The sequence below is a fragment of the Anolis sagrei genome, chromosome 11 (genome assembly GCF_037176765.1).
Source record: "Anolis sagrei isolate rAnoSag1 chromosome 11, rAnoSag1.mat, whole genome shotgun sequence".
Classification (NCBI taxonomy): domain Eukaryota; kingdom Metazoa; phylum Chordata; class Lepidosauria; order Squamata; family Dactyloidae; genus Anolis; species Anolis sagrei.
This window is the reverse complement of record NC_090031.1, coordinates 25,437,682-25,464,692: the sequence shown is the minus strand read 5'-3', so window position 1 is coordinate 25,464,692 and position 27,011 is coordinate 25,437,682. Positions and strand designations below refer to the sequence as shown.

At 43.1% G+C, this 27,011-nt stretch overlaps 1 protein-coding gene across 1 annotated transcript in view; it reads left to right on the top strand.

The window, feature by feature from the left end:
* The window catches only part of ZZEF1 (zinc finger ZZ-type and EF-hand domain containing 1), a 78,439-nt gene that overhangs the window by 3,454 nt on the left and 47,974 nt on the right, over positions 1–27,011 (top strand). Inside the window, exons 2-18 of the mRNA XM_067472053.1 lie at positions 3,498–3,642; positions 5,601–5,795; positions 7,610–7,781; positions 9,326–9,525; positions 12,567–12,777; positions 13,669–13,785; positions 14,244–14,422; positions 14,512–14,610; positions 14,702–14,793; positions 17,673–17,824; positions 18,406–18,517; positions 19,420–19,638; positions 21,602–21,702; positions 22,469–22,644; positions 23,640–23,770; positions 25,741–25,811; positions 26,522–26,636. Of these exons, the coding sequence (XP_067328154.1) occupies positions 3,498–3,642; positions 5,601–5,795; positions 7,610–7,781; positions 9,326–9,525; positions 12,567–12,777; positions 13,669–13,785; positions 14,244–14,422; positions 14,512–14,610; positions 14,702–14,793; positions 17,673–17,824; positions 18,406–18,517; positions 19,420–19,638; positions 21,602–21,702; positions 22,469–22,644; positions 23,640–23,770; positions 25,741–25,811; positions 26,522–26,636 (2,487 nt within the window). The remainder of the gene's footprint in view (positions 1–3,497; positions 3,643–5,600; positions 5,796–7,609; positions 7,782–9,325; positions 9,526–12,566; positions 12,778–13,668; positions 13,786–14,243; positions 14,423–14,511; positions 14,611–14,701; positions 14,794–17,672; positions 17,825–18,405; positions 18,518–19,419; positions 19,639–21,601; positions 21,703–22,468; positions 22,645–23,639; positions 23,771–25,740; positions 25,812–26,521; positions 26,637–27,011) is intronic.

The following is a 27,011-nucleotide window of genomic DNA, read 5'->3' as shown; positions in this document are numbered from 1 at the left end:
CACCAAGAGCTTGCCACAATTTATTATACTCCACACAGTCAAAGGCTTTAGAGTAGTCAATGAAGCAGAAGTAGATGTTTTTCTGAAACTCCCTGCCTTTCTCCATTATCCAGCATCCGGATATTGGCAATATAGTCTCTTGTTCCTCTGCCTTTTCTAAACCCAGCTTGTCCATCTGGCAACTATCTCCATGTCTTTCTGGAGTCTTCCTTGCAGGATCTTGAGCATTACCTTATTGGCATGAGAAATAAGAGCCGCCGTATGAAAGTTTGAGCAGCCTTTAGCATTTCCCTGGACTATAGTCAATCATAATATTTATTTATAGCACTTCTACCACGCCCTTCTCAGCCCGAAGGCGACTCAGGGCGGCATAGAGACTGGCAACAATTAGATGCCACAACACACATACACCAATTAAAAACAGTTAAAACATGTAATAAAATCATATAAAAATCAATTAAACTATAATAATTAATGTATTCCAGTTCAACTCCTTATCCTTTTGCATAGTTAAGCCGCTGAGTGTTCGTTATTTCATAATCCTGTGTTTATCTAGTAACACGAAGGTTCCAAAAGCTAGGTTTTCAGTCTTTTCCGAAAGGTCAGGAGGGAGGAGGCCAATCTAATATCCCTGGGAAGGAAGTTCCACAGCTGAGGGGCCACCACTGAGAAGGCCCTGTCTCTCATCCCCACCAAACATGCCTGCGAGGATAAAGTAATACTATAGTCAATAATGATATAGTGATAGAATAGGGAAAATTCCCAGGGAAAGGGTCATCATAACACTATTGATAGGATAGTATAGTGTGTGGAGTTTTGGCGGTGGGTCCGCAGGTGACCCTAGAGACCTATTCTTGATCTACATGTTCTTCCACAGTGAGGACATCGACCTCCAGGTGGAAAGTGGTCCCGACAGGTGTTGGCTTGAGGCGCCTTCTTCCTCTTGACATATTTCTCCCCATTTCACCCTCCATTCATGCCTCTTCCAATTCTACAGCACTGTTGGTCACAGCTGACTTCAAGTAACGCTGTAATATAATATTATCCTATATATGAAATAGCAAAGCAGTGTTTGTTTTGGGACGCGTTTAGAAATGTTTCTAAGCAGAATCCATGGATATGAAGGACTAACTGTATTCAAAACTGTGCTTGTGGTGGAGAAGTGTAGCTGGAGTCAACAGTTGGGTCTGAAGAAACAGTGGAAAATGCAAGTTGGAGCAAACGAAGTGTAGTTAAGCTGTCAAATTTGCTACCATAAATGTGGGTGGGTGGGAACCAGGAGGACTTTCCAAGGAAATAAGTTCACTTTATGGAGGTGGAGGCTCTCCGTGTGGATGGTTGTGTGTCTCATCCAGTATCAGAAGCAGTGTGTTCCTGTGTACCTGTTACTGGGAAACACAAGGCAGCAGGTGCAGGTGACATTGATGCCCGGCTGAAAGAGTTCCCAAAAAGCCCATTGTGGGGAAAGCTTGGCATGGCTCTTAGGTATTCTATAGGGCACCTGTGTGAAAGTTCAGGTCTGCCCCATGAAGGAAGCATTGCAATTTTGAAATCAGCCCAATGTCGCTGCTGTGTCAGGCCTTCCTGCATTGCTGCCTGTAGGTTGTTTTGCACGGCGGGTTCATCTTTGTTGATAAATGCTGCTTGGAAATGGAAGTGGATTAGATGTTGGCCTCAAAGGTCAGAAATGACTCAGTCCCTGGCCTAAGAGCTCCAGGGTGGAGTTTGGTTACATTGCTTCTCCAAACAGGGCAACTTAATAGAGATCGTTGTGGGCCTTGTTTGTTGTGTGAGACTGTCATTCCGTTTGGAAAATCAACAAAGAATATTTCAAGGGAGTTTCCGTGTAGGAGAGAGAGCGAAGGGCGGGGACTTTGTCTTCTAATTGTATTGCCTATTAATTTTGGCCAGGGAAAGGGACAGTAAAAGTATAATATATAATATATTGTATATAATATTGATAACGTTATATACAATGTACTAGTACTAATAGTAATATATCTTTTATATTATATATAATAGTACTAATAATATTGCAGTATAATAGTATAGTACAGTATCTGTATAAATAAAAATGTAAGATTTGTTTGTAGGATTAACGTAACTCAAAAACCATTGGATGAATTGACACCAGATTTGGACACAATACACCGATCAGGCCTATGAGTGACCATCCCTCATAAAAACACTGAATATGCACTACAACGCATGTGTAAAAATGACTCTCCCGGCAAACAAAACACACAATAGCATATCCACCCTCTCTTCCGGACTACAACTCCCAGCATCCCCTAGACCAGGCCCTTTAGGAGGATCCAAAAGCACTGCTTCCAAGATGCAAGCTTTCTTCTCCTTGGATTTCTTTCAGAGCACCCCAATCCCTGCATATTTCCAATTTCCTATTCCTGGACTGCAACTCCCAGCAATCCTCCAGATAGATAGATTGGATATAGATAGATAGGTTTTAATTGGCATGGTTAATTTATTGTTTAATGAATTTGTATATTGTATGTATTGTATATATATATATCTTGTAAGCTGCTCAGAGTCCCCTTTAGGGTGAGAAGGGCAGCATATAAACGTTGTTAATAAATAATAAATAAATGGTTTTAATGATTTTTACTGTAATTTTTGATTATTTATATGCTTATAGCATCATATGATGCTTGTGTGAGGCTGCCCTGAGTTCCCCTTTGGGGGGAGAAGGGTGGGGTAGAAATGCATGAAATAAATAATAATAATAAATAGGTAGGTAGATCGATCAGAAGGACTGCTGGGAGATGCAGTCCAAGAATAGGTAGAGAAGGAAGAAAGGGGAGAAAGAGGAAGGGGAAGAAAAGGGAATAGAAGGAAGGAGAAAAGGAAAGACTAAAAGGGAAGGAAGGAGAGAAAGAAAGGAGAGAAGGTGGGAGGGAAGCTTGGCCACAACAACGTGTGGCGGGTACAGCTAGTAGTAATATATAATACCAATATTGTGCTATGGTAATAATACAATATATTGTATTTACATATAAGTTGCTCTGAGTCCCTTTCGGGGTGAGAGAGGGTGGCATATAAATGTTGCAAATAAGTAAATAGAATAAATAAAAGTGTGACCACCGCTTTTTTCAGTTCTCTGAAATGGCAGTCAGGTTCATGGGTGCTTTTAGTCTGTGGCCAATGTGGCATTTTGGGACAGTGAGTGCTGTTGTCCACAGGAAAAAAACTGCAAACTGGAGAAAAAGTGGCCTCAAGAGATGTCCGCTGCATTTAAATATTTGGAAGGGTGTCATATTGAGAAGGAAGACAGCTTGTTTTCTGCTGCTAGAGAGTGGGACATGGAGCAGTGGAGCCAATTTGCAGGAAAAGAAGATCCATCTAAACTTTAGGAAAAAACTTCCTGATGGGCAGAGCTGTTTGGCAGTGGGATGTGCTTTTGTGACGGGAAAGACAGGCACCATCCTTCCTGGTCATTCCGAGCGCTAACCCTGTGTTCTTCTTCTTCTTCTTTGTTGCAGGCCTTTGCCCAGTTCGACACGGAGGGCGATGGCATGGTGGATGTGGAGAACATGTTGGAGATGCTCAAGAGCTCCGGTGGTGGCACTCTACATGGGGAACTCGGCCATGTGATCAGGCAGCTCCAGGCATGTTCACTTGTCCCAGGTAAGAACAGGGCAGGGATTCATTTGGAGACAAGCACAATGAGTCCTGCCTTGCAGAAGGCCAAGGCTTCAGTGCTCAGTGAGAGAACCGGCATTTTGCATGAGAACTAGTCAGGCTTCTGGCTGCTGTAACAATTCCAGTCATTGGCCTTTTAGGGTTGAGTATCCAAACAAGATGAGTTAATCAAGTCCATAAAGAACAGCAGTTGTTTCCTTTTGGGTGGGGCTGGAATCAACTCACTCATTATGTTCATATGACATGGTCGTTCTTGCTCTAGTTAGCTTGCTAATATCAGACTTGTTCTGGTTCGTTTGCCATGTTTGAACCAATGTCAGCTCGTATTAGAGTCCATAGTACGGAAATGGAAATGAAAGTAATTTGTATGATGTATGGCGGCTTTGTGCCTCAGAAATTAGATGGTGCAGAATATTTATTTGTTTATTTACATACAAATTCAACTTAAGAACAAACCTTGTTCGTAACCTGGTGACCGCCTGTACATCCAAAATTTATTTATTTATTTATTTACAGTGCTTATATTCCACCCATCTCACCTGCAAGGGGCTCAATGTGAATTACATTGCAGATATACATGGCAAACATTCAATGCCATAGACACACATCATATATAGACAGACACACACAGGCTATTTAACTTTCCAGCTTCATGAGGGTCTGCTTTGAATTCTGGCCACCGGGGGAGCTGTCGCTTCACCGTCCACTTGTGACACCAATGGAGCACTTCCTCATTCTTTTGCACGCTGCCGGAGAGTTTTATGGCGTCATAAATTAGTTAAATTAACCTCCCCACTTAAAGCAGGACCTAAATTTCCTACTTGACAGATGCAACTGTCTTTTGGGCTGCAAAGGTCAACAGCAAACTAGACAAATGATCGGGAGTTTACTCCGACCCGTCCACTTGTGACACCGATGGAGCACTTCCTCATTCTTTTGCATGCTGACAGAGAGTCTTATGGCGTCGTAAATTAGTTAAATTAGCTTCCCCACTTAAAGCAGGATCTAAATTTCCTACTTGACAGATGCAACTGTCTTTTGGGCTGCAAAGGTCAACAGCAAACTAGACAAATGATCGGGAGTTTACTCCGACCCGTCCACTTGTGACACCGATGGAGCACTTCCTCATTCTTTTGCATGCTGACAGAGAGTCTTATGGCGTCGTAAATTAGTTAAATTTGCCTCCCCGCATAAGCGGTGCCTACATTTCCTACTTGACATATGCAACTGTCTTTCGGGGAAAAAATCTGCAAAGGTTGACAGCAAGCTAGACAAATGGTTGGGAGTTTACTCCGACCCGGGTTGGCTTCGAACTCATGAACTTTCTTTCATTCAGTAGCGATTTTAATGCAGCTGACTCCCAACCAGCTGCGCCACAACCCGGTCCTGTCAAACTGTTCACAGAAAATGACCATTTTTCTCATGCTGTACTGAAATTTATCTCTGGCTTTCTTGTCATGGCTTGCAATGAGAATGATTAAGCCATGGGGATAACAATAAAGAGAAGTTCTTAAGAAAGTTGCATGTCATGACAGGAGGAACAGGCTATGTCACAAGATTTGGAAAAAAAATCTGTTCCTGGTTTGAAAGTGTCATTTCCTGTTTAATTGTGTGGTACTTGTTGTACTCCAGAAACTTCATTGTTTTTGTTGCTGCCACAAACTAGGTTGCAGTTGGTTGAATTCTACGAGATACTCATTAAAAACTAGAGTGAAATGTGCTGCAAAAGTGTTTTTGGTTGTATATTTTTTCATGTTTTTATGATAGAACCAATTAAGAAATGATATGGATAACCCAGGAACAAAAATGGTGTGACATAGTGTGCCATGCTATGTGTGCTTGGTGGATCGCTGTATCATGATGATGGCCAGGATTCCAAATCCGAGGGCCTGGGAAAGATGATCTCGATTCACTGATCTAAGCCCCTGCCTCCCTCTTTCTAGGTTTTATAGACATATTTTCAGACTCAAATGAGCGCCTTAGCCATCATGCTTCCACGATCCTGCGCTTCCTGCACCGGCACCGTATTGCCAGCACGGCCATCCCATATCCCGTTTTGGAATACTTCAACAATATTTGCACTATGCGTTCTTCGGTCCTGAAGGATTCTTTAGACCGGCTGCTCCTCAAAGAAAAGGGTAAAAGATACTCATTTTTTTTTTGTGTCCTTGGCTTTTGCTTCACTTTCTCCCACCTTTATTCTATTGCTGTATATACTTGAGTATAAGCCTAGTTTTTTAGCCCTTTTTTAAGGCTGAAAACGTCCCCCTCAGCTTGTACTTGAGTCAAGGTTATTTATTATTTTACTCTGTTGTTGTTGTTATTATTATTATTATTATTATTATTATTATTATTATTATTTTACACTATTTATTATTATTAGTATTATTATTACATTTATTATTTTACTTTATTGTTATTTATTATTATTACATTTATCATTTTACTCTGTTATTACATTTATTATTTTACCCTATTATTATTACATTTATTGTATTGTCGAAGGCTTTCATGGCTGGAATCACTAGGTTCTTGTGGGTTTTTTCGGGCTATAGAGCCATGTTCTAGAGGCATTTCTCCTGACATTTCGCCTGCATCTATGGCAAGCATCCTCACAACCTCTGAGGATGCTTGCCATAGATGCAGGCGAAACGTCAGGAGAAATGCCTCTAGAACATGGCTCTATAGCCCGAAAAAACCCACAAGAACCTATTACATTTATTATTTTACTTTATTATTGTTAGTATACATTTCCATTATTATTATTACATCCATTATTTTCCTCTATTATTATTATTATTATTATTATTATTATTACATTTATTGTTTCACTCTATTATTATTATTAAGGTTAAAGTAAAGGTTGTCCCCTGACATTAAGTCCAGTCATGTCTGACTCTGGGGTGTGGTGCTCATCTCCATTTTTAAGCCGAAGAGCTGGCGTTGTCCATAGACACCTCCAAGGTCATGTGGCTGGCATGACTGCACGGAGTGCCCTTACCTTCCCGCTGGAGTGGTACTTATTGATCTATTCACATTTGCATGTTTTCGAACTGCTAGGTTGGCAGAAGCTAGGGCTGACAGCGGAAGCTTACGCCGCTCCCCAAAATCGAACCTGCGACCTTTCGGTCAACAAGCTCCAGCAGCACAGCGCTTTAACCCCCTGTGCCACCGGGGGCTCCATTATTATTATATGTATTATTTAACTCTATTATTATATTTATTATTTTACTTTATTATTACTTTTATTACATTTCTTATTTTATTCTCGTTGTTATTATTATTATTATTATTATTATTATTATTATTATTATTATTATTGGAAGGTTAGAATAATGGTTTAATCAGAGTTGGACAGTCATATCTTTATTTACAGTTTATGTAAATATTCAGACACATTTAACCTCCTGATGCCTCAATTAATGTAATTGTGTTGGTATCTATTTTTATTTTGAAACTTACCTTTAGCTGCTGCATTTCCCACCCTCGGCTTAGACTCGAGTCAATCCATTTTCCCAGGTTTTTTGTGGTAAAATTAGATGCCTTGGCTTATATTTGGGTTGACTTATACTCGAGTATTTACAGTAAGTCTCTTAAGTCGTTCATCAAAAATGTGCATTGTTTATAGTGAACGCTGCAAAAGGAAAATCAGCTTGCAAATGCAGATTTGTTATCAGTAAATGCTTGGAGCTCCTCGGTACTTGTGGTCATTCTCCCATCTATGTACTGACCAGGGTTGACCTTGTTCCTGAGATCAGCTGGGATCTAGGGTCTACGTATTATGGCTCTATTGGCTTTTCTCAGTGTTGACTGCTTCCTTTTTAACCTGCGCATTTCAAGGAAAGGGAAAAGGATCTCTGCATAAGAACCCTGGTGCGGACTGCCCGAGGGCATAGCTTGAAGTCACAAGAATGCCTCTGGTCTTGACTCTTTCTTTCTGATCCTTTGGCAGAGTGTCCCGGTGACTTGAGTGGGAAGCAGGAGTTAGACAAATTCAAATCCGTCTCCAAGTGCTACACCCACATAGAAACCTCTTCCAATTCCGAGGATATCGGCAAAATGACCAACGGAGAGACTTCCTCCTACTGGCAGTCCGACGGAAGTGCCCGTTTGCATTGGATACGGTAAGCGGAAGCGGGGAGCTCCAAGAATAAGAATAGTAATCGTAATCGTAATGATAACGTTATTTGTTACCCGCCTCTCCTAATGGCCTGAAGCAGGGGATGACCAAGTCAAAACAGATCAACATAAAATACTGTATATACTGTACTTGAGTATAAGCCTAGTTTTTCAGCCCTTTTTTTAGGCTGAAAAAGTCCCCCTTGACTTATACTTTAGTCAAGGTTATTTATTATTTTATTCTGTTATCATTATTATTTGCATTACATTTATTATTTTACATTATTGTTATTATTACATTTATTATTTTACTCTATTATTACTTTTATTAATACATTTCCATTTCACTCTATTATTATTATTACTTTTATTATTTTACTCTATTTATTGTTATTATTACATTTATTATGTTAACTCTATTACTGCTATTACATTTCCGCCATCATCATTATTATCGTTACATTTATTATTTTACTCTATTATAACTGTTATTAATACATTTCCATTATATTATTATTATTATTATTATCTTTAAGCTAGCGATTCCCTGCCACACGTTGTTGTGGCCCAGTCTGTGTATATGTGCTTTGTATGTTTATGTGTGTGTATATATATTTGTGTATATAGTTACCATTTTACATTATTGTTGTTATTCTTACATTTATTATTTTAATCCACTTATTGTTATTACATTTATTATTTTACTCTATTTATTGTTATTATTACATTTATTATTTTAATCCATTTATTGTTATTACATTTATTATTTTTCTCTATTATTACTGTTATTAATACATTTCCATTATTATTACTCTATTATTATTATTATTACATTTATCATTTTACATTATTGTTGTAATTCTTGCATTTATTATTTTAATCTATTGTTATTACATTTATTATTTTACTCCATTTATTGTTGTTATTACATTTATTAGTTTACTCTGTTATTACTGTTATTAATGCATCCCTGTTGTTTTACTCTATTATTATTATTATTATTATTTTATTATTATTATTATTATTACGACATTGATTATTTTACTCTCTTTATTATTATTGGAAGGATATGCAAGCACATTTACATTAAAGAAGATTAGAATAATGGTTGAATCAGAGTTGGGCAGTCTTATCTTAAATTATATTTTTATTTAAATATTTAAAAACATTTAACCTGCTGATGCCTCAATTAATATAATTTGATTGGTATCTATTTTTATTTTGAAATGTACCAGCAGCGGCTGCATTTCCCACGCTCACCTTATACTCAAGTCAATCCATTTTCCTAGTTTTTGAGCTCAAATTAGGTGTCAGGTTATATTCGGCTCGGCTTATACTGGAGTATATACAGCACATACATCAAAACACACCAATATAAAAATACTCCAAGTACAGGTTGCAAAGAGCAATGTATAGTGGCAGTAGAATGTAATCCAAAACTCAGAGAAAGCGAGAGAAAGTCACTCCAAAAGGCCTTTTGCTGTTCAGTTGCTTTTGTTCATAGTTGCTTAACATTTTTATTTGCTTGCTGCTGTCTTCCTCCTCCCAGTTTAAAGATGAAGCCGGATGTCGTTCTGAGGCACCTCTCGATCGCCGTCGCGGCCAACGACCAGAGCTACATGCCGCAGCAAGTCACGGTCGCGGTGGGAAGGACTGCCAGCAATCTCCAGGAGGTCCGCGATGTTCACATTCCCAGCAATGTTACTGGATATGTGACATTGTTGGAAAACGCTAACATTAGTCAGATGTGTGAGTCAATAACAACACAATTGGTGTTTCTTCTTATTTTTCCCCTAAAATGATAAATATTTTATCTGTACGGCTTGGAAGGGAAGGGAACTCGAAAGACAGCTTGACATAAACATCTGCATCCGAGGAAGTGCTCCCTCCCTTCCTCAGGAGTCTTTCTTCTTGGGGATTGCAGCTGTTTGTATAATTAAGTATTATTATTATTAAGTATTATTATATATTATATAGTTATATAAATTTATATAATTATAATTAAGTATTATTATGTTCTATTTATATATATTATATAGTTATATAAATTTAAAAAACTATATTATAATTAAGCATTATTATTGTATTATATATATATAATATATAAATTTATATAATTATAATTAAGTATTATTATGTTATTGTTGTTTTATTAAGTATTATTATTATATTATATATTATATATAATATAGTTATATAAATTAAAAAAACTATATTAAGCTTTATTGTGTATATATATATAAATATAATTTTATATAATTATAATTAAGTATTATTATGTTATTGTTATTTTACTGACATAAAAACACAGTATATCACAGCAAACAAGAACTATATGCTGGATTTCGTATCGCAAAATCACAAGTCGAACACTTCCCAAGCATTTAGGACTGTGTGATATATTTCAAATAATGTGCGTAGATCCAAGTCAGGTGGCCTTTTGCAGTTGACAGTGATTTTTGTCAATGTTTATGGTTTCCAATAAACATTATGGAGTCCCCGGTGGTGTAGTTGGTTAAACCGCCGAGCCGCTGAACTTGCTGATTGAAAGGTCGAATGTCCAAATTCTTTCAATTGTGGGAGTTGAAGTCCAAAACACCTGGAGGGCCAAAGTTGGCCCATGCCTGGACTATAGTATTACCTCATCCTATAGTGTTCTGAAGGCCCCCTGGCGGCACAGTGGGTGAAACTACTGAACTTGCTGACCGAAAGGTCAGCAGTTCGAATCCAGGGAGCGGGATGAGCTCCCGCTGTCAGCTCCAGCTTATGCCAATCTATCAGTTCAAAAACATGCAAATGTGAGTAGATCAGTAGATACTGCTCCGGTGGGAAGGTAACGGCGCTCCATGCAGTCATGCCAGCCACATGACCTTGGAGGTGTCTGTGGACAATGCCGGCTCTTCGGCTTAGAAATGGAGATGAGCACCAGAGTCGGACATGACTGGACTTAATATCAGGGGAAAACCTTTACCTTTACTATGGCTTCCAAATGCCAGCTGAGATCTTTTGGCATGGCACCCAAATTATTATTTCATAGAATCCTAGAGTTGGAAGAGACCTCGTGGGCCATCCAGTCCCACCCCATTCTGCCAAGAAGCAGGAAAATTGCATTCAAAGCACCCCTGACAGATGGCCATCCAGCCTCTGTTGTATCTTGCTTCTTCTGTCTGAAAAAGAGACTCACCGGGCCATAATCAAAGCAACACCATTCGAAACCTAAAAATATACAAATATGGACCTAACATTAAATATTCACCATACTACTGGAGGAGCTAGACAGGACGTAATGACAGGCATGTCCCTACGTTACGAACAAGAGCGGTTCTCTAGATTTGTTTTTATGTTGAATTGGTATGCAAGTTGGAACAGGGACGTTTTGTAGCTTTGGATCCCGTTGGGGGAGGGTTCACGCCCTGGTGGTTTGTGCCTCTGTTCAGAAGATTTCAGCGCACTTTCTGTCCCTTGAAAACCATGTCACAAAATTTGAAAAATGTTCTCTTCCTGGTTTGAAAGTGTTGCTTCCTGTTTCCTTTTGCGGTCTTTCCTTTGAAAGGAATTGTTTGTTTTTGTGGCTGCCATAAATTCTGTTGAATTGGTTGAGAATCTATGCTGAGAGATTGATTGAAAAACTATCGCAAAATGTGCTTCAGGAGGAGGAGGATGTCCCCCCTCCCGGAAGAACAAAGTTTGGGCAGTTTAATACACTTTCCCTATGTTTTTAGAATAGAACATTGATAACCCATAGTGTGATATACAGAGGCTATATTGTGGTATAATGATATAATACAATATAATAATACAATAATTGGAAATTACATGTTGCCTGTAATATTGCTACTACTGCAGTATATTGGTAAAATACAATATAATAATATATAATGCTAACATATTATTGTGGTGTACTAATAATATTTTATATATATACATATATTGGTAATATAATATATTTAAGAGGGAGAAAGAGGGAGGAAAGGAAGAAAGAGGGAAGGAAGGAAACGAAAAGCGAAGGAAGGAAGGAAAGAAGGTAGAGAAGGAAGGAAGGAGAGAAGGAAAGAAGAAAAGGGAAGGAAGGAAAGAGTGAGCAAAGAAAAGAGGGAAAGCAGGAGAGAAAGAGGGAGGGAAGGTTGGCCACAGCAACGCGTGGTGAGTACAGCTAGTATAAAATATATAATTATAATATTGTGTTGTTATAATTAGTATTGTAAATGAAGCATGCTACCTCAGTCAGCTCCAAAGCCCGGAACGGCACTTAAATATTTATTGCCAAATTAGTAAAACTACAAAACTATATACAGGAGTAGCACAAGACACATCTTTCCTTCTAGCTGTACATTGTTGGAAAAGAACATATGCTTATCTGATTCTCTGGAATGCATCAAAGTAACAGGAACTCTTCAAAGTTACTGCTCTAGGCATCAAGCACAGCTCTGTGTATTTAACCCTTACACCGCATTGCATTTCTACACCACACACAGAGTTTAAACTACAAAAGTGTTTCATTACATTTAAACCAAAGTACTAACAAATAGAAGGTCCTTTTTGCCTTGTCTTTTATTCATGTTGTATTTTGAAATGTTCATATGACTGATCAAAAAAATTAATAATAATAATAATAATAATAAAATTTTCTGGCAAGCGCTGACTGTAGAATCCTAGTGCAGAACTGGGGGATTCCTCGGGGAGTTGTGGTCCTCCGTCTTGCCCTGTGACACCATCAGGGATATCTCTTTGAGCTTTGAGTCTGGCCCACATTTGAAGCAGTGACCTTTCTTTGGGTCCCTTTTTGACAGACGTGCAGATCAACATCAAGCGCTGCCTTAGCGACGGCTGCGACACCCGAATCCACGGCCTCCGGGCTGTTGGCTTCCAAAGAGTGAAGAAAGGCGGCGTCTCGGTCTGCGACGCTTCGGCCATCTGGTGCTGGTCGCTGTTGACTTCCTTGGTCACCGCCTCCATGGAGACCAACCCGCCCATCGTCCACGCCATCCTGCAAAACACGCAGTGAGTCCCTTCCCCTCTTAGCATTGGCCTGGCACAGCTTGTCTGTTCTTTCTCATGCTTTTGTAAACATTTGTATCCGGTTTTCCAAAAAGATCCAACTTGTAAGACCCCATCTGGAGTACAAGCCCTATGAGGAGCGGCTTAAAGAGCTGGTCATGTTTAGCCTGCAGACGAGAAGGCTGAGAGGAGACATGATAGCAATGTATAAATAAGTGAGAGGAAGTCATAGGGAGGAGGAGGGAGCAAGCTTGTTTTCTGCTGCCCTAGAGACTAGGATGCAATGGAGGAATGGCTTCAAACTACAGGAAAGAAAGGAGATTCCATCTGAACCTGAAGAAGAACTTGCTGACTGTGAGAGTTGTTCAGCAGTGGAACTCTCTGCCCCAGAGTGTGGTGGAGGCTTTGAAACAGAGGCTGGGATGGCCATCTGTCGGGGGTGCTTTGAAGGCACAACCTCTGAGGATGTTTGCCATAGATGCAGGCAAAACTTCAGGAGAGAATGTATTGTCGTAGGCTTTCATGGCCGGAATCACTGGGTTGTTGTAGGTTTTCTTGGGCTATATGGCCATGTTGTAGAGGCATTTTCTCCTGACATTTCACCTGCATCTATGGCAAGCATCCTCAGAGGTAGTGAGGATGCTTGCCATAGATGCAGGCGAAACGTCAGGAGAAAATGCTTCTAGAAGATGGCCACACAGCCCGAAAAACCTACAACAATCCAGTGATTCTTGCCATGAAAGCCTTCGATAATGCTTTGAAGGCGATTGTCCTGCATCTTGGCAAAAAGGGGTTGGACTGGATGGCCCTTGGGGTCTCTCCCACCTCTCCTTTCCTATTCCAAGGCTCAAGGAAGGTTCTGGGTCTAATGGGCTCCTCTGCTCTGTCCTCCAGGAAGGCCCTGCAGCACATGCCACCTCTCTCTTTGTCGCCCGGCTCCACCGACTTCTCGAGTTTCTTGTCTCCCAATGTTTTGGAAGAAGTGGACAGTTTCCTGCTGGGCATCACCAGGTACGTCCCATCAATATTGTATTTCCCTGAAAATAACACTGGCTCCTGTATTAACTTTTTCTCCAGAAGACGCATTAGAGCTTAGTTTCAAGAGATGTCTTATTGGTTCATGCCCAAATTTTGGGTGTACAGGCGGTCTCCAGGTTACGAACAAGGTTGCTTCTGTAGTTTTGTTCTTAAGTTGAATTTGTATGGATTTTGCAAAAATTTGGCTTGTTGTGGAGACAAGGATTGGGGAGAAATCGTCAGCGGATGGGACAGCCTGTCTTTTGTTTTCCATTATGTTGTAAGCCCCGCTAGGCTCCATGCAAGGCAGGTTATGAGCTCAGTAAGAAGTGTATTGGAGTCGAATGCTGCGCAAAGAGGGAACGTGGGCACACTTGTATCCTTGTCTCATCCTCATGATCAAACGCAGGGCTCCTTCCTTCCTCCCTCAAATGCCGTCTCCCCTTCTCCAGCCGCTACGTATCTCCCGAGGTGGAGCTGACCTTGCTGGCCTTCTCCTTGGCCCGAGGGAGCGTCTCCAAAGTGTTGAGCGCCCTCTGCGCCATTGCCGAGCACCTGGAAACGTCCTACGAGGCCGCTTCCCTGATCGCCTCCATGGCCGCCGTCCGGCAGAACCTGCTCTACAAATACGGTAAATGGCCAGTGTAGGGTTGGATTCCCTTCCTCACAGAGGGTCCTCCATCTCCGCCCTTGTCCCAATGGTCTTGTCTGCTTTGGCAGGAGCCTCCCTACGGCTGACTCTGCAAGCCTGCGATGTCAAAGGGAAGGAGGACAAGTCAGGGCCTGAGAACCTCCTGGTGGAGCCCTGGACAGGGGACGGTAAGCGCTCGGGGTCATCTGGACCCGATCCCGAAGGTCTATCCATTTCCATTGTGGGGTCAATTCACGAGTCTTGCGTTTCTGTTCCAAGGCTTCCTGACGGAGACCGGGAAGAGAAGAGCCAGCATCATCCTTGCGAGTGGAACCGAAGCAGCCTTGCAGGTCACGCAAATCAGAATCAAGGTCTGGATGATCCTGTCAATAGTAATAATAATGATGATGATAATGATAATGATAATAAATAATAGACAAGGCCTTGAGGTGGGGTGGAAATAATGACGATGATAATAATAATAATAATAATAATAATAATAACAGTAATTGACAAGACCTTGGAGAAATAATAATAATGATAATAATAGAAATGATGATGATAATAATCACAACAACAACAACAATAATATACAAGGCCTCGAGAGAGAAAGGTGGGGTGGAAATAATGACAATGATAATAATAATAATAACAGTAATAGACCAGACCTTGGGGAAATAATAATAATAATAATAATAATAATAATAATAATAGAAATGATGATGATGATAATAATAATCACAACAACACAACAACAACAACAATAATATACAAGGTCTCAAGAGAGAAAGGTGGGGTGGAAATAATAATGATAATAACAGCAGTAATTGACAAGACCTCAAGGGGAAGAAATAATAATAATAATAATAAAAATAATAATAACCTAGATCAGTCACAGTCTGGTTTCAGACCTGGTCATGGCACCGAGACAGCCTTGGTCGCCTTGGTGGATGACCTCCGCAGAGAGCTGGACAGGGGGAGTGTGACCCTGCTGGTTCTCCTGGACATCTCAGCGGCTTTCGATACCATCGATCATGGTATCCTTCTGGGTCGTCTCTCTGGGATGGGCCTCAGGGGCGCGGTCTTGTCGTGGCTCCGGTCCTTCCTGGAGGGACGGACCCAGATGGTGAAGCTGGGAGACGCCTGCTCTGACCCCTGGCCTTTGACCTGTGGGGTCCCGCAAGGCTCCATTCTGTCGCCCATGCTTTTCAACATCTACATGAAACCGCTGGGAGAGGTCATCCGGAGTTTTGGAGTTGGGTGCCATCTCTACGCAGATGACACACAACTCTACTACTCCTTTCCACCTAATTCCAAGGAGGCTTCTCGGGTGCTGGACGAGTGCCTGGCCGCTGTGTCGATCTGGATGAGGAAGAGCAAGCTGAAGATCAATCCCGACAAGACAGAGGTCCTCCTGGTCGATCGTAAACCGGATCGGGGTATAGGGTGGCTACCTGTGTTGGACGGGGTTACACTCCCCCTGAAGCCACAGGTCCGCAGTTTGGGTGTCCTCCTGGATTCTTCGCTCACACTTGAGGCTCAGGTGTCGGCGGTATCTGGGAGGGCCTTGCACAATTGAGACTTGTGCGCCAACTGCGACCGTACCTCGTGAAGGCTGATCTGGCCGGGGTGGTCCACGCCTTGGTCACCTCTAGAATGGATTACTGCAATGCGCTCTACGTGGGGCTGCCCTTGAAGACGGCTCGGAAACTTCAATTGGTCCAGCGGGCAGCAGCTAGGATGCTAACTGGAGCTCATTATCAAGAGAGGTCTACCCCTCTGTTTAGGGAGCTCCACTGGCTGGCGTTTATTTTCCGAGCCCAATTCAAGGTGCAGGTGCTCACCTACAAAGCCCTGAACGGTTTGGGACCACCCTACCTGCGTGACCGCATCTCCATCTACGAACCCACACGCTCGCTCCGGTCATCTGGGGAGGCCCTGCTCGTGATCCCACCTACGTCGCAAGCGCGCTTGGTGGGGACACGGGACAGGGCTTTCTCTGTGGCGGCCCCCCGACTTTGGAATGCCCTTCCAAAAGAGCTTCGTCAGGCCCCTACTCTGGCAGTTTTCAGAAGGAACCTAAAAACTTGGCTGTTCCGATGTGCCTTCGCAGATTAGGAATCCCCATCCCAAGTCCTAGAAGCACTTTAGCACAACCAATGTTGCTGCACACCGCACTTTTAATCCTACGTTCCTCCTGCCATTTCAGCACTTTTAACCCTGTACCCCATTGCGCCGGCCGAACCAGTTTTAATAGTGTCTTGATGTATTGATGCATTGTCATTGTTATTTTGCTTAATTGTTGATTTGCTTTGTTTATTGTTGTGTTATGTTTTCTATTGTATTGTGTTTTGAGGCTTCGGCCTGTGTAAGCCGCATCGAGTCCTTCGGGAGATGCTAGCGGGGTACAAATAAAGTTAATAATAATAATAATAATAATAATAATAATAGAAATGATAATAATCACAACAACAATAATAAACAAGGCCTCAGAGGGAGAAAGGTGGGGTACAAATAAGGATAATAATAGCAACAATGACAACAAAGATAACAATAATATAATAATAATAATAGTAGTAGTAGTAGTAGATCGGGCCTCAGGGAGAGAAAGGCAGGGTGGAAATAATGATAATGATAATAACAACAGTAATTGACAATACCTCAGGGAGAAATAATAATAATAATAGTAATGGCAATGATGATGATGATAATCACAACAATAATAATAAGATAAGGCCTCAGAGGGAGAAAGGTGGGGTAGAAATAATAATAGTAACAATAGTAATTGACAGGGCCTTAGGGGACAATAATGTTGATTGAGGGGTCGCGATATTAGGAACATTATGTGTGTGTATATATGTGTGTATGTATGTATATGTGCCTATGTACATATATTTCCCACCCCGAGGGGGACTCAGAGCGGTTTACACATAAGTAATGGCAAAATTCAATGCCAATACAAGCAATTACAATTATAATAATTTGGGAGTGGGGCCACAGCCGAGGAGGCCCTGTCTCTTGTCCCCACCGTTAGGACCAGGGTTCAATTCCCCGCTTGGCCATGCAAACCTGTGAAGTGACATTGGGTGCGTCGCACACTCTCAGTCTTAGACAAACCCCATGAGAGGGCGCGCTGTAGTGGAAGGCACGCCACCATGATTCTGTTAAACCATGTGAGGTTTGCTGATCGCTTCTGTTGTGTGTGTGTGTTGTCCTTTGGGCCTGGGCTGCAACTTTACTCTCCTCTTAGGTCCGGAGGGGAGCCATCGGGGCCCGGTGTGGATTGGTCTTTGCCTACAACGACCCCTCGTCCGAGAAGTTCCACGCAGAGGGACACTTCAAGCGATTCGAGAGTTACGACACGTGGAAGCAGGAAGACTTCCAGCAGTTTTTGAAAACCAGGTAAGCAGAGGGGATGGGTCTTCTCCCTTTCCCAAAGCCTGGAGGCCTCTGGGTTGTTCTCGCTCAGCATTGCCTTCGCAGAGAGGCATTTCATAGAAATACGGTTTTAATATGTATCTTTTAGAGTGTGTTTGTAGAATTTTTGCCACGTTATATATATGTGTTTGCATCTATATGTGTGTGTTTTTGGGCATGCGTTGCAATGTATTTTTTTTTTTTTTTGCTTTTTAAGTCTCTTCTGCCGGCCCTGGTTTTACTGCGTAATTGATGTATTGTTTTATTGCTTATGTTTTATTTTGCTTTGAATTGTACTGTTATTGTTTTGCTGTTGTTGTGTTGAGGCCTTGGCCTTTGTAAGCTGCTTCGAGTCCTGCGGGAGATGCTAGCGGGGTACAAATAAAGTTTAATAATAATAATAATAATAATAATAATAATGATAATAATAATAATTTTTAGTGTTTAAAAATTATCACCTGATAGGCTTCTGGGCTCCTCTGGGTGGGCTTTAGGTTTGTTCCCGTTGCTTCAGATCCATGTTTTTGCGGGTCCCTAATTTCTCTCTCTTTCGGGGGCCTTTTCAGGAGCAGCACTCCCTTCGATGAGCTGGGAGAAGACGACCCCGTGGGCTGGTTTGAAACGGAAGAAGAATGGGACGAAGTGGAGGTGAAAATGCAGCCCTGCCGGATTGCCAAGGTGAGGTGTTTTGGCCCCGTTCGTCTCAATTTGCATGAGCAAAAATGGACACCCAACCTAATGTAATGAATGTCCACAGTGCCTCTTTGTCGTCTGGATTGCTCGCCCAGAAGGCGAGCTCTATAGAGAAAAAGCTGCCATTGCTGCAAAGTGAGGAGGACTGGGGGTGCCGCCACCATAATAATAATAATAATAATAATAATAATATCACACAGTCCTAAATGCTTGGGAAGTGTTTGACTTGAGATTTTTTGATACAAAATCCAGCATATATCTCTCATTTGCTGTGTCATACTGTGTTTTTGTGTCAGTAAAATAATAATAATAATAATAATAATAAAATAATAATAATAATAATAATAATAATAATAATAATAATAATATTGTGGCACAGCTAGTTGGGAGTCAGCTTCATTAAAAATCACTACTGACCGAAAGGTCATAAGTTCGAAGTTAGCCCAGGTCAGAGTAAGCTCCCAGAGTAAGCTGCGGAGTGAGAAGGGCAGAATATAAATAAAGTAAACAATAATAAAAAAAATATTTATGCCCCTCTCCTGGAAAGGACTCAGGGCGCCTTACAGCAAATAACTATTAAAACAATACCACCCCACCCCCCAAAAAAACCCAAAACAGTACATTGGTTAAATTAACGCAACTTAAAATAGAAGTATTGCAATTACGGAAAACACTAAAAAGCAATTATCTCCACTTTAAAATCAGTTGCTTAAACCATCTCAGTCAGCCATTTCCCTCACTCCCTGTTGTCTCATCCCTGTTTTTAACTAAGCGTCATGTGTAAGTGGGATGTTTGTGGCTTGGGGACTGGCCTGTGAAGCCAAACAGCCTTCCAGGGGTTGTCTGGCATCCAGGGGTGACAGCAGTGCATGTCTCTCCTCATCTAGTACCTGATGGTGAAATTCCTGTGGACACGGCAAGAGAAAGCGGAGCGTCTGGGCGTGCAAGGCCTGTCCGCCTTTGGCTACCTGCGCCCCTCCTCGACCGAGCCCGCCAGGAACCTGGGCTGCCTGCAATGTCCCCGGCCAGAAGGGGGCGCTGCCGTCTGCGGGGTGACCCTCCTACTCAAGACCCTCGCCTTTGTCCAGCAGCTTGCACAGGATCTGGTGGGTTGGACCACTCTTGACATCAACGAAAATAAACTAATAAATAGTCTATAGGCAAAATAAAACAAAAGAAAACCTCCCCAGTCTCCCAAGATAGGAAGGGAAGGAGCGGGAAGGGATGGGAAGGGACGGGACGGAAAGAGATAGAATGGTAAGGGACGGGATGGGAAGGGACAGGACAGGATGGTAATGGACAGGATAGGACGGCAAGGGAAGGGATGGGACGGGATGGTAAGGGATGGGACAGGATGGTAAGGGATAGACAGGACAGTAAGGGAAGGGATGGGATGGTAAGGGACGGGATGGGAAGGGACGGGACAGGATAGTAAGGGACGGGAAAGGACAGGATGGTAAGGGACGGGATGGTTATGGACAGGACAGGGCGGTAAGGGATGGGATGGAATGGTAAGGGACGGGACAGGACAGTAAAGGAAGGGATGGGATGGTAAGGGACGGGATGGGATGGTTATGGACAGGACAGGGTGGGAAGGGATGGGATGGTAAGGGACGGGACGGGACGGGACAGGATGGTAAGGTATAGGATGGTAAGGGGCAAGATGGGAAGGGACAGGACGGGATGGTTATGGATAGGACAGGGTGGTAAGGGATGGGATGGTAAGGGACAGGACAGTAAGGGAAGGGACGGGATGGGAAGGGACAGGACAGGGCGGCGGTAAGGGATGGGAAGGGACGGGACAGGATGGTTATGGACAGGACAGGGTGGTAAGGGATGGGATGGGAAGGGATAGGATGGTAAGGGACGGGAAGGGGTGGGATGAGATGGTAAGGGACGGGACAGGACGGTAAGGGATAGGATGGTAAGGGACAGGGTGGGAAGGGACGGGACAAGATGGTAAGGGACAGGACAGGATGGTAAGGAACGGGATGGTAAGAGACGGGACAGGACGGTAAGGGACAAGATGGGAAGGGACGGGACAGGATGGGAAGGGCCGGGATGGTGAGGGACGGGATGGGAAAGGACGGGACAGGATGGTAAGGGACAGGACAGGACAGGACGGTAAGGGACGGGATGGGATGGTGTGGTAAGGGACGGGACAGGACGGTAAGGGATAGGGTGGTAAGGGATGAGATGGGAAGGGATGGGATGGTAAGGGACGGGGCAGCACGGTAAGGGATAGGATGGTAAGGGACGGGATAGGAAGGGACGGGACAGGATAGTAAGGGATGGGAAGGCACAGGACAGGAAGGGATGGGACAGGATCATAAGGGACATGAAAGGGACAGGATGTTAAGGGACAGGAAGGGACAGGATGGTAAGGGACAGCAAGGGACGGGATAGTAAGGGACAGGGTTAGGGAAGGGATAGAATGGGATGGTAAGGGACATGAAGGGACAGGATGGTAAGGGAAGGGATACGAAGGGAAGAGATGGGAAGGGACTGGACCCGAGAGGGTGAGACGTTAGGGGACGGGATGGGACCATGGATTCCCAAGAGGGAAGGAAGTGAGGGGTGGGGGCTCCCAAGATGGGAAGGAAAGGAGAGGAAAGGAAAAATGTCCACACTCCCAGGCTGGAAAGGAAAGGGAATGAGAAAACCCCTAGGAAAGGAAAGACTCTCAGGAAAGAAAAGGAAGTGAAGGGAAGACTCCCAAGAACAGGCAGGAAAAGAAAGGGAAAACTCCCAAGATGGAGAGGGAATGAAAAGGGAAGGTGCCAAGGGAAAGGGGAAATGCCCCGACTCCCAAGGCTCTTTTTTCCTTTCCTGTCTTCCCCTGGCCACCCCACCCTCAAAGGATGCTGACCCCAGAAGCTTTGCTCTAGAGTTGTAATGAAGTTCCTAATTTGAGTTTCTTTCAAAGTGCCTTGTGTTTGTGTCCATCTGTCTGTCTATGGCTCATGATGGGCTTCCTGGTGTTCTTTCATGGATAGATGTCCTTAGTATCAATTTAGTTTCCCTGGAAACTTTGGGTCGAGCTCCGTTTGCAATTTTCCCCCCTTCCAGGTTCAGAAGAGAGAAAGCGGCCTTCGCTACAGATCGTACCTGGACTTCTCAGGCCTGGATTTAAAGCTGTTTTGGGATTTCTATAGCAAGCTGCATGAAAGGTAGGTTCCCACCAGTTATTGTAATGTTCCCATACCCAGCAATCCCAAATACTCCCAAATTGGGGCAGCTGAGATTGTGAAATCCTTGCTTTCGATGTGCACGGCATTTATTCGTGTGCAAAATCATTAGAAACATGCTACATGAAACTGCTGCTGGGCTCTGCGTGGAATGGGATGCATTCTGTGTTTCGATTGGTATCCCGCCCCCACAAGATGTCTCCTTCTGCTTTGGCCATTATTCCAGTCATCATCCTGGGCCAAAGCATTTGGGATAAGGGATGTCCAGTCCTGGGTGACCATCTGTCAGGAGGGGTTGTGTCATGTCTTCCTGCCTGGCAGGAGGAGGATGGACAGGATGGCCCCTCAGGGTCCCTTCCAACTCTGGGAGTCTGTTGTTGTTGTTGTTGTTGTTGTTGTTGTTGTTATTGATCTTACTATTAAAATACATCCTCCTACTACTATTTGGGGGCAGGGCAGGATGGGCCTCTGTTGGGAGAGATCGGATGTTGTCTTCCTGCCTGGCAGGAGGGGGATAGACTTGGGGTTCCTTCTGGGATTCTATTATTATTCATATTATTCTTACTATTAGGATTCCTCCTCGTACTAAGTGGGAGCAGCTCCCACATCCTATGATTTCATGGGATCAGAATGGTGTCCCATCCCATTCCCCCCCCCCCCCCCCCCGTGTTCCCTTTCCTATGAGCTTTGTATCATTGAAAAGACCTGCTTCTAGCGCCATGTCTTCTTCCTGCTCCTCCTCCCGCAGCCCCCGCGAAGAGTGTGTCGAGGCCCAGACTGCGCTGCTGCGGCTTCTCCGGAGCTGCATCTCGGCGTTCCCTTCCGAGGACGGAACCCCCGAGTCTCAGGCGGGAGCGAAGGCGAAGGCAGAAGCCCAAGGCAACAGGGAGGCCGCGGAAGAGCTCTACCAGCACCTCTGCCAAGGTGAGTGCGGACAATGTGTCTCCCCCAGGGCAACAGCCTTAGGGCTGGATCAACACTGCCCTATGCCCCAGGATCTGATCCCAGATTATTTATTTATTTATTGACAGTATTTATATTCTGCCCTTGTCACCCTACAGGGGATTTAGGGCAGATCACAATGTACATATACATGGCAAACATTCAATGCCATAGACATACAACATATATAGACAGACACACAGAGGCTATTTAACTTTCCATCTTCATGAGGGTATGCATTTAGAATTCTGGCCACTGGAGGAGCTGTTGCTTCACCCTCCACTTGTGACACCGATGTAGTACTTCCTCATTCTGTTGCATACTGCTGGAGAGATTTATGGTGTCGTAAATTAATTCCCCGTACAAGCGGTACCTAAATTTCCTACTTAACCGAAGCCAACTGTGTTTTGGGCTGCAAAGGTCAACAGTAAGCTAGACAAATGGCCAGGAGCTTACTCCAACCCGGAGTAATAATAATAATTTTTGTCAAATTAAAATCTGTCGCGACCTTTTTCTGTTTCTTCACACGCTGCATTATCGCCCCAGTGAATTTGCGTCGATGGGTTTCACCTGGTTGTTTCTGGATCCTTTCTTGGATTGTGACTTTTAAATTTGAATTTTTATATATGTTTTGGCCGCAGTTTTGGTTCTGGGTTTTGAAACCATTTTGTTTTCATGTCGAAGGTGTTCCTACCTCTTTGCCGCACTTCTGACTTATTTCTTTTGATATCTTTATATGCATTTTAGGTCACTTTTTGGGAGCCAAATTGTCCACATTTCCTTTAAGATCTTGGCATAAGTTATCTTTTGGTCCCAATTTCCACATTTTTCGCATTTGGTCTTGCAGAAGAGATTTTGCCCCCGTTTTATCACTCATTCACGTTCCAATGCCATAGATTTTGACGTGCTTTCGCCATTGATGGGGTTGGGAGTTTAGGAAAACTCAAGGTTATTCTTTATTCAACCCCTTTTTTCAGTTGTGGATGGTGAGAGTGAGCACCCCTCCCTCCAGACCCTGAAGCAGGAAGTGAAGGACACCTTGCTCAACGGAGCCGCCATCTTCTTCCCCCGCAGGCACATACGACGGGAGCGGCTTCTTGCAATGTTGGTAGGTTTGCCGGAATTACAACGGAAACACTTTCGGTCGCTGTGATCATTGGGTTTTGAAAAACAATGGCTTCTTGTGGAAAAAAGGATTGGAGAGAAAGCTTCAGTATAGATGCCTTTCCCCCAATAATTGTTCTTCTCAGAGTGGGTTTCCCTCTCACTTCCTGTGGTCTCAGTCCCATTGTTCTTAACTAGGAGTCATTTGAAAGTCAGATGTTTGTAACTTGGGAATTGCCTGTGTGTGTTTGTGTGTGTGTATACACACACACACACATATACATACTAGCTGTCCCCTGCCACACGTTGCTATGGCCTAGTCTGCGTATATGTGTTTTGTGTGTGTATATATTGGTGTATATGTATATATGTGTGGTTTTGCACATGCGTTGTAATGTATTTTAAAAACATTTTTGGCCTTTTAAGTCCCTTCTGCTGTGTTTTTTGGTGTTTTTATGAGTGATGGTCACTTGTTGGCCTGATAGGTGTCCAAATCTGGTGGCAATTCATCCAGTGATTTGTGGGATTAACATAACTCAAAAACCACTGGACGAATTGACACCAAATTTGGACACAAGACATCTAACAATCCAATGTATGTCTTTCACTCAAAAAAATTGATTTTGTCATTTGGGAGTTGTAGTTGCTGGGATTTATAGTTCACCTACAATCAAAGAGCATTCTGAACCCCACCAATGATGGAATTGAACCAAACTTGGTACACAGTTCTCCCATGACCAACAGAAAATACTGGAAGAGTTTGGTGGGCAGTGTCCTTTGGTTTTGAAGTTGTAATTCACTTACATCCAGAGATCACTGTGGACTCAAACAATGATGGATCTGGACCAAACTCTACACGGATACTCAATATGTCCAAATGTGAACACTGGTGGAGTTTGGGGAAAATAGAATCTTGATATTTGGGAGTTGTAGATGCTGGGATTTATAGTTCACCTACAATCACAGAGCATTCTGAACCCCACCAACAATAGAATTGGGCCAAACTTCCCACACAGAACCCCCATGTGGGCCACAGCAACGCATGGCAGGGGACGGCTAGTGTCTGTGTGTGTGTGTGTGTGTGTGTGTATATATATATATATATATATATATATATATATATATGTATGTATAATATATATATCTCATTCATACATACATACTAGCTGTACCCGCCATGCGTTGCTGTGGCCAACCTTCCCTCCCTCTTTCTCTCCTCCTTTCTTTCTCTCCTTCCTTCTCTTTTTTCTTTCTTTCCTTCTCTCCTTCCTTCCTTCCTTCCTTCCTTTTCCTCTTCCCTTCCTTCCCTTCCACCTTTTCTTTCTCTTCCACTTTCTTCCCGTCTACCTATTCTTGGACTGGAACTCCCAGCTGTCCTCCTGATCCATCTACTTACCTACCTACCTATCTCTATCTATCTTATCTATCTGGAGGATTGCTGGGAGTTGCAGTCCAGGAATAGGAAATTGGAAATATGTAGGGATTGGGATGCTGTTAAAGAAATCCAAGGAGAAGAAAGCTTGCAGCTTGAAAGCAGTGCATTTGGATCCTCCTCCTCTCCTAAAGGGCCTGGTGTAGGGGATACTGGGAGCTGTAGTTTGGAAGAGAGTGTGGATATGCTATTGTGTGTTTTGTTTGTCGGGGGAGTCGTTTTTGCACATTTGCGCTGTAGTGTCTTTTCACTTTTTTGGCTTTTTAAGTCCCTTCCATTGTATTTTTCAGTGTTTATATGACTGATGGTCGCTCATTGGCTTGATAGGTGTATTGTGGGTAAATTTCGTGTCAATTCATCCAGTGGTTTTTGAGTTATGTTAATCCCACAAACAAACATTACATAAACCTATATATATGTGGGGGGGGGGGGGGCAGGTTGGAGTTCACCTTATGCAGGAATTCAACTTCAGAGCAAACCTGCGGAGCCTCTCTTGCCTGTAACTTGGGGGCTGCCTGTTTAATCAATTTCTGTGTTCTTAGAAGAACATCACGGAACAGGAACACAAGCCGTCGGTCCAGCTCACGTTCAGATCCCTCTGTGCATATTTCAGGTAAGCAGTTGGATTGTGTGTTGCCTTGGTGTTCTTTCTTTTTTTTCTCCAACTCTGAGTCCAGAGCTCAATGCCGTGCTTCATGGAACATGCTGTTTTGGGCAATTTTAGGACTTTGATGGAGTCCATGAGGGGTCCTACTGCTGTATGCAGCAGAGGCTCCCCCCAAATTTGAGGGTACTCCAAGCAATCCTTATGATGAGAATCAGCTTCAGACCAGAATGTGTATATTATTATTATTATTATTATTATTATTATTATTATTATTTGAAACACAACAAGAAGAGTCCACAACAGACAAGGTCACTCTGCTGGCTGTTGCGTTGGATCACACGTCGGGTCCTTCCCAAGTGTCTAGGGCTTTGTGATGTATCAGTGAATAATGCGTGCAGATCCCAGTAAGGTGGCCTTTTGCAGCTGGCAGATGGTAATTTTGTCAGCGCCAATTGTGTTTAAGTGCAGGCCAAGGTCTTGAGGCACTGCGCCCAGTGTGCCAATCACCTCTGGGACCCCCTTGACTGGCTTGTGCCATTCGATCTTTAAATCCTCGTCCTGTGCCAGCTTTTCCTATACGATCATTTATGCATATGTGTTTGTATTTTAGATTTACTTTGAGTCATTAGGTCTGCCAGTATGCATATATATCTTGTTTGTGCATATATATCTTCTGAGCAGAAGCAACAAAAGTCATATTTTTTTCCAATTTTCAGCGATCAAGATCCTGGGGGGCTTCTGTTGCTCGCAGACAAAGGGACTTCTGCCGATGTTGACATCGACCAAGTGCTGGCGGTGATGGAGACACTCCTGATGGTGATGTCAAGAGAGGTTGTTGCTCTTGTTGTTTTAAATCTCTTTATCCTTCTTTCTTTCCTTCCTTTCCTCCCTCTTTCCTTCCTTCCCCTCTTTTTCTTTCCCTTCCCCTCTTTCTCTCCTTGCTTACTTCTCTACCTATTTCTTTTCTTCCTTCCTTCGCTCTGTCTGAATCATTGCCTATATCTATAGCTGGATGGTTGTCTGTTGAGAGGGCTTTGATTGTGTCCGGTCTGGGAGGAGGGGGTTGGACAGGATGGCCTTTATGGGTCCCTTCTAAATCTATAGTACCATTGGGTTGGGCCTTTGCCGGAGCGAGGCTTGCTGAGTGCTCTCCAAGGAAGTCCATGCGCTGCTTGCCTCCTTTGCTTTGCTCCTTTGGATTGTTAG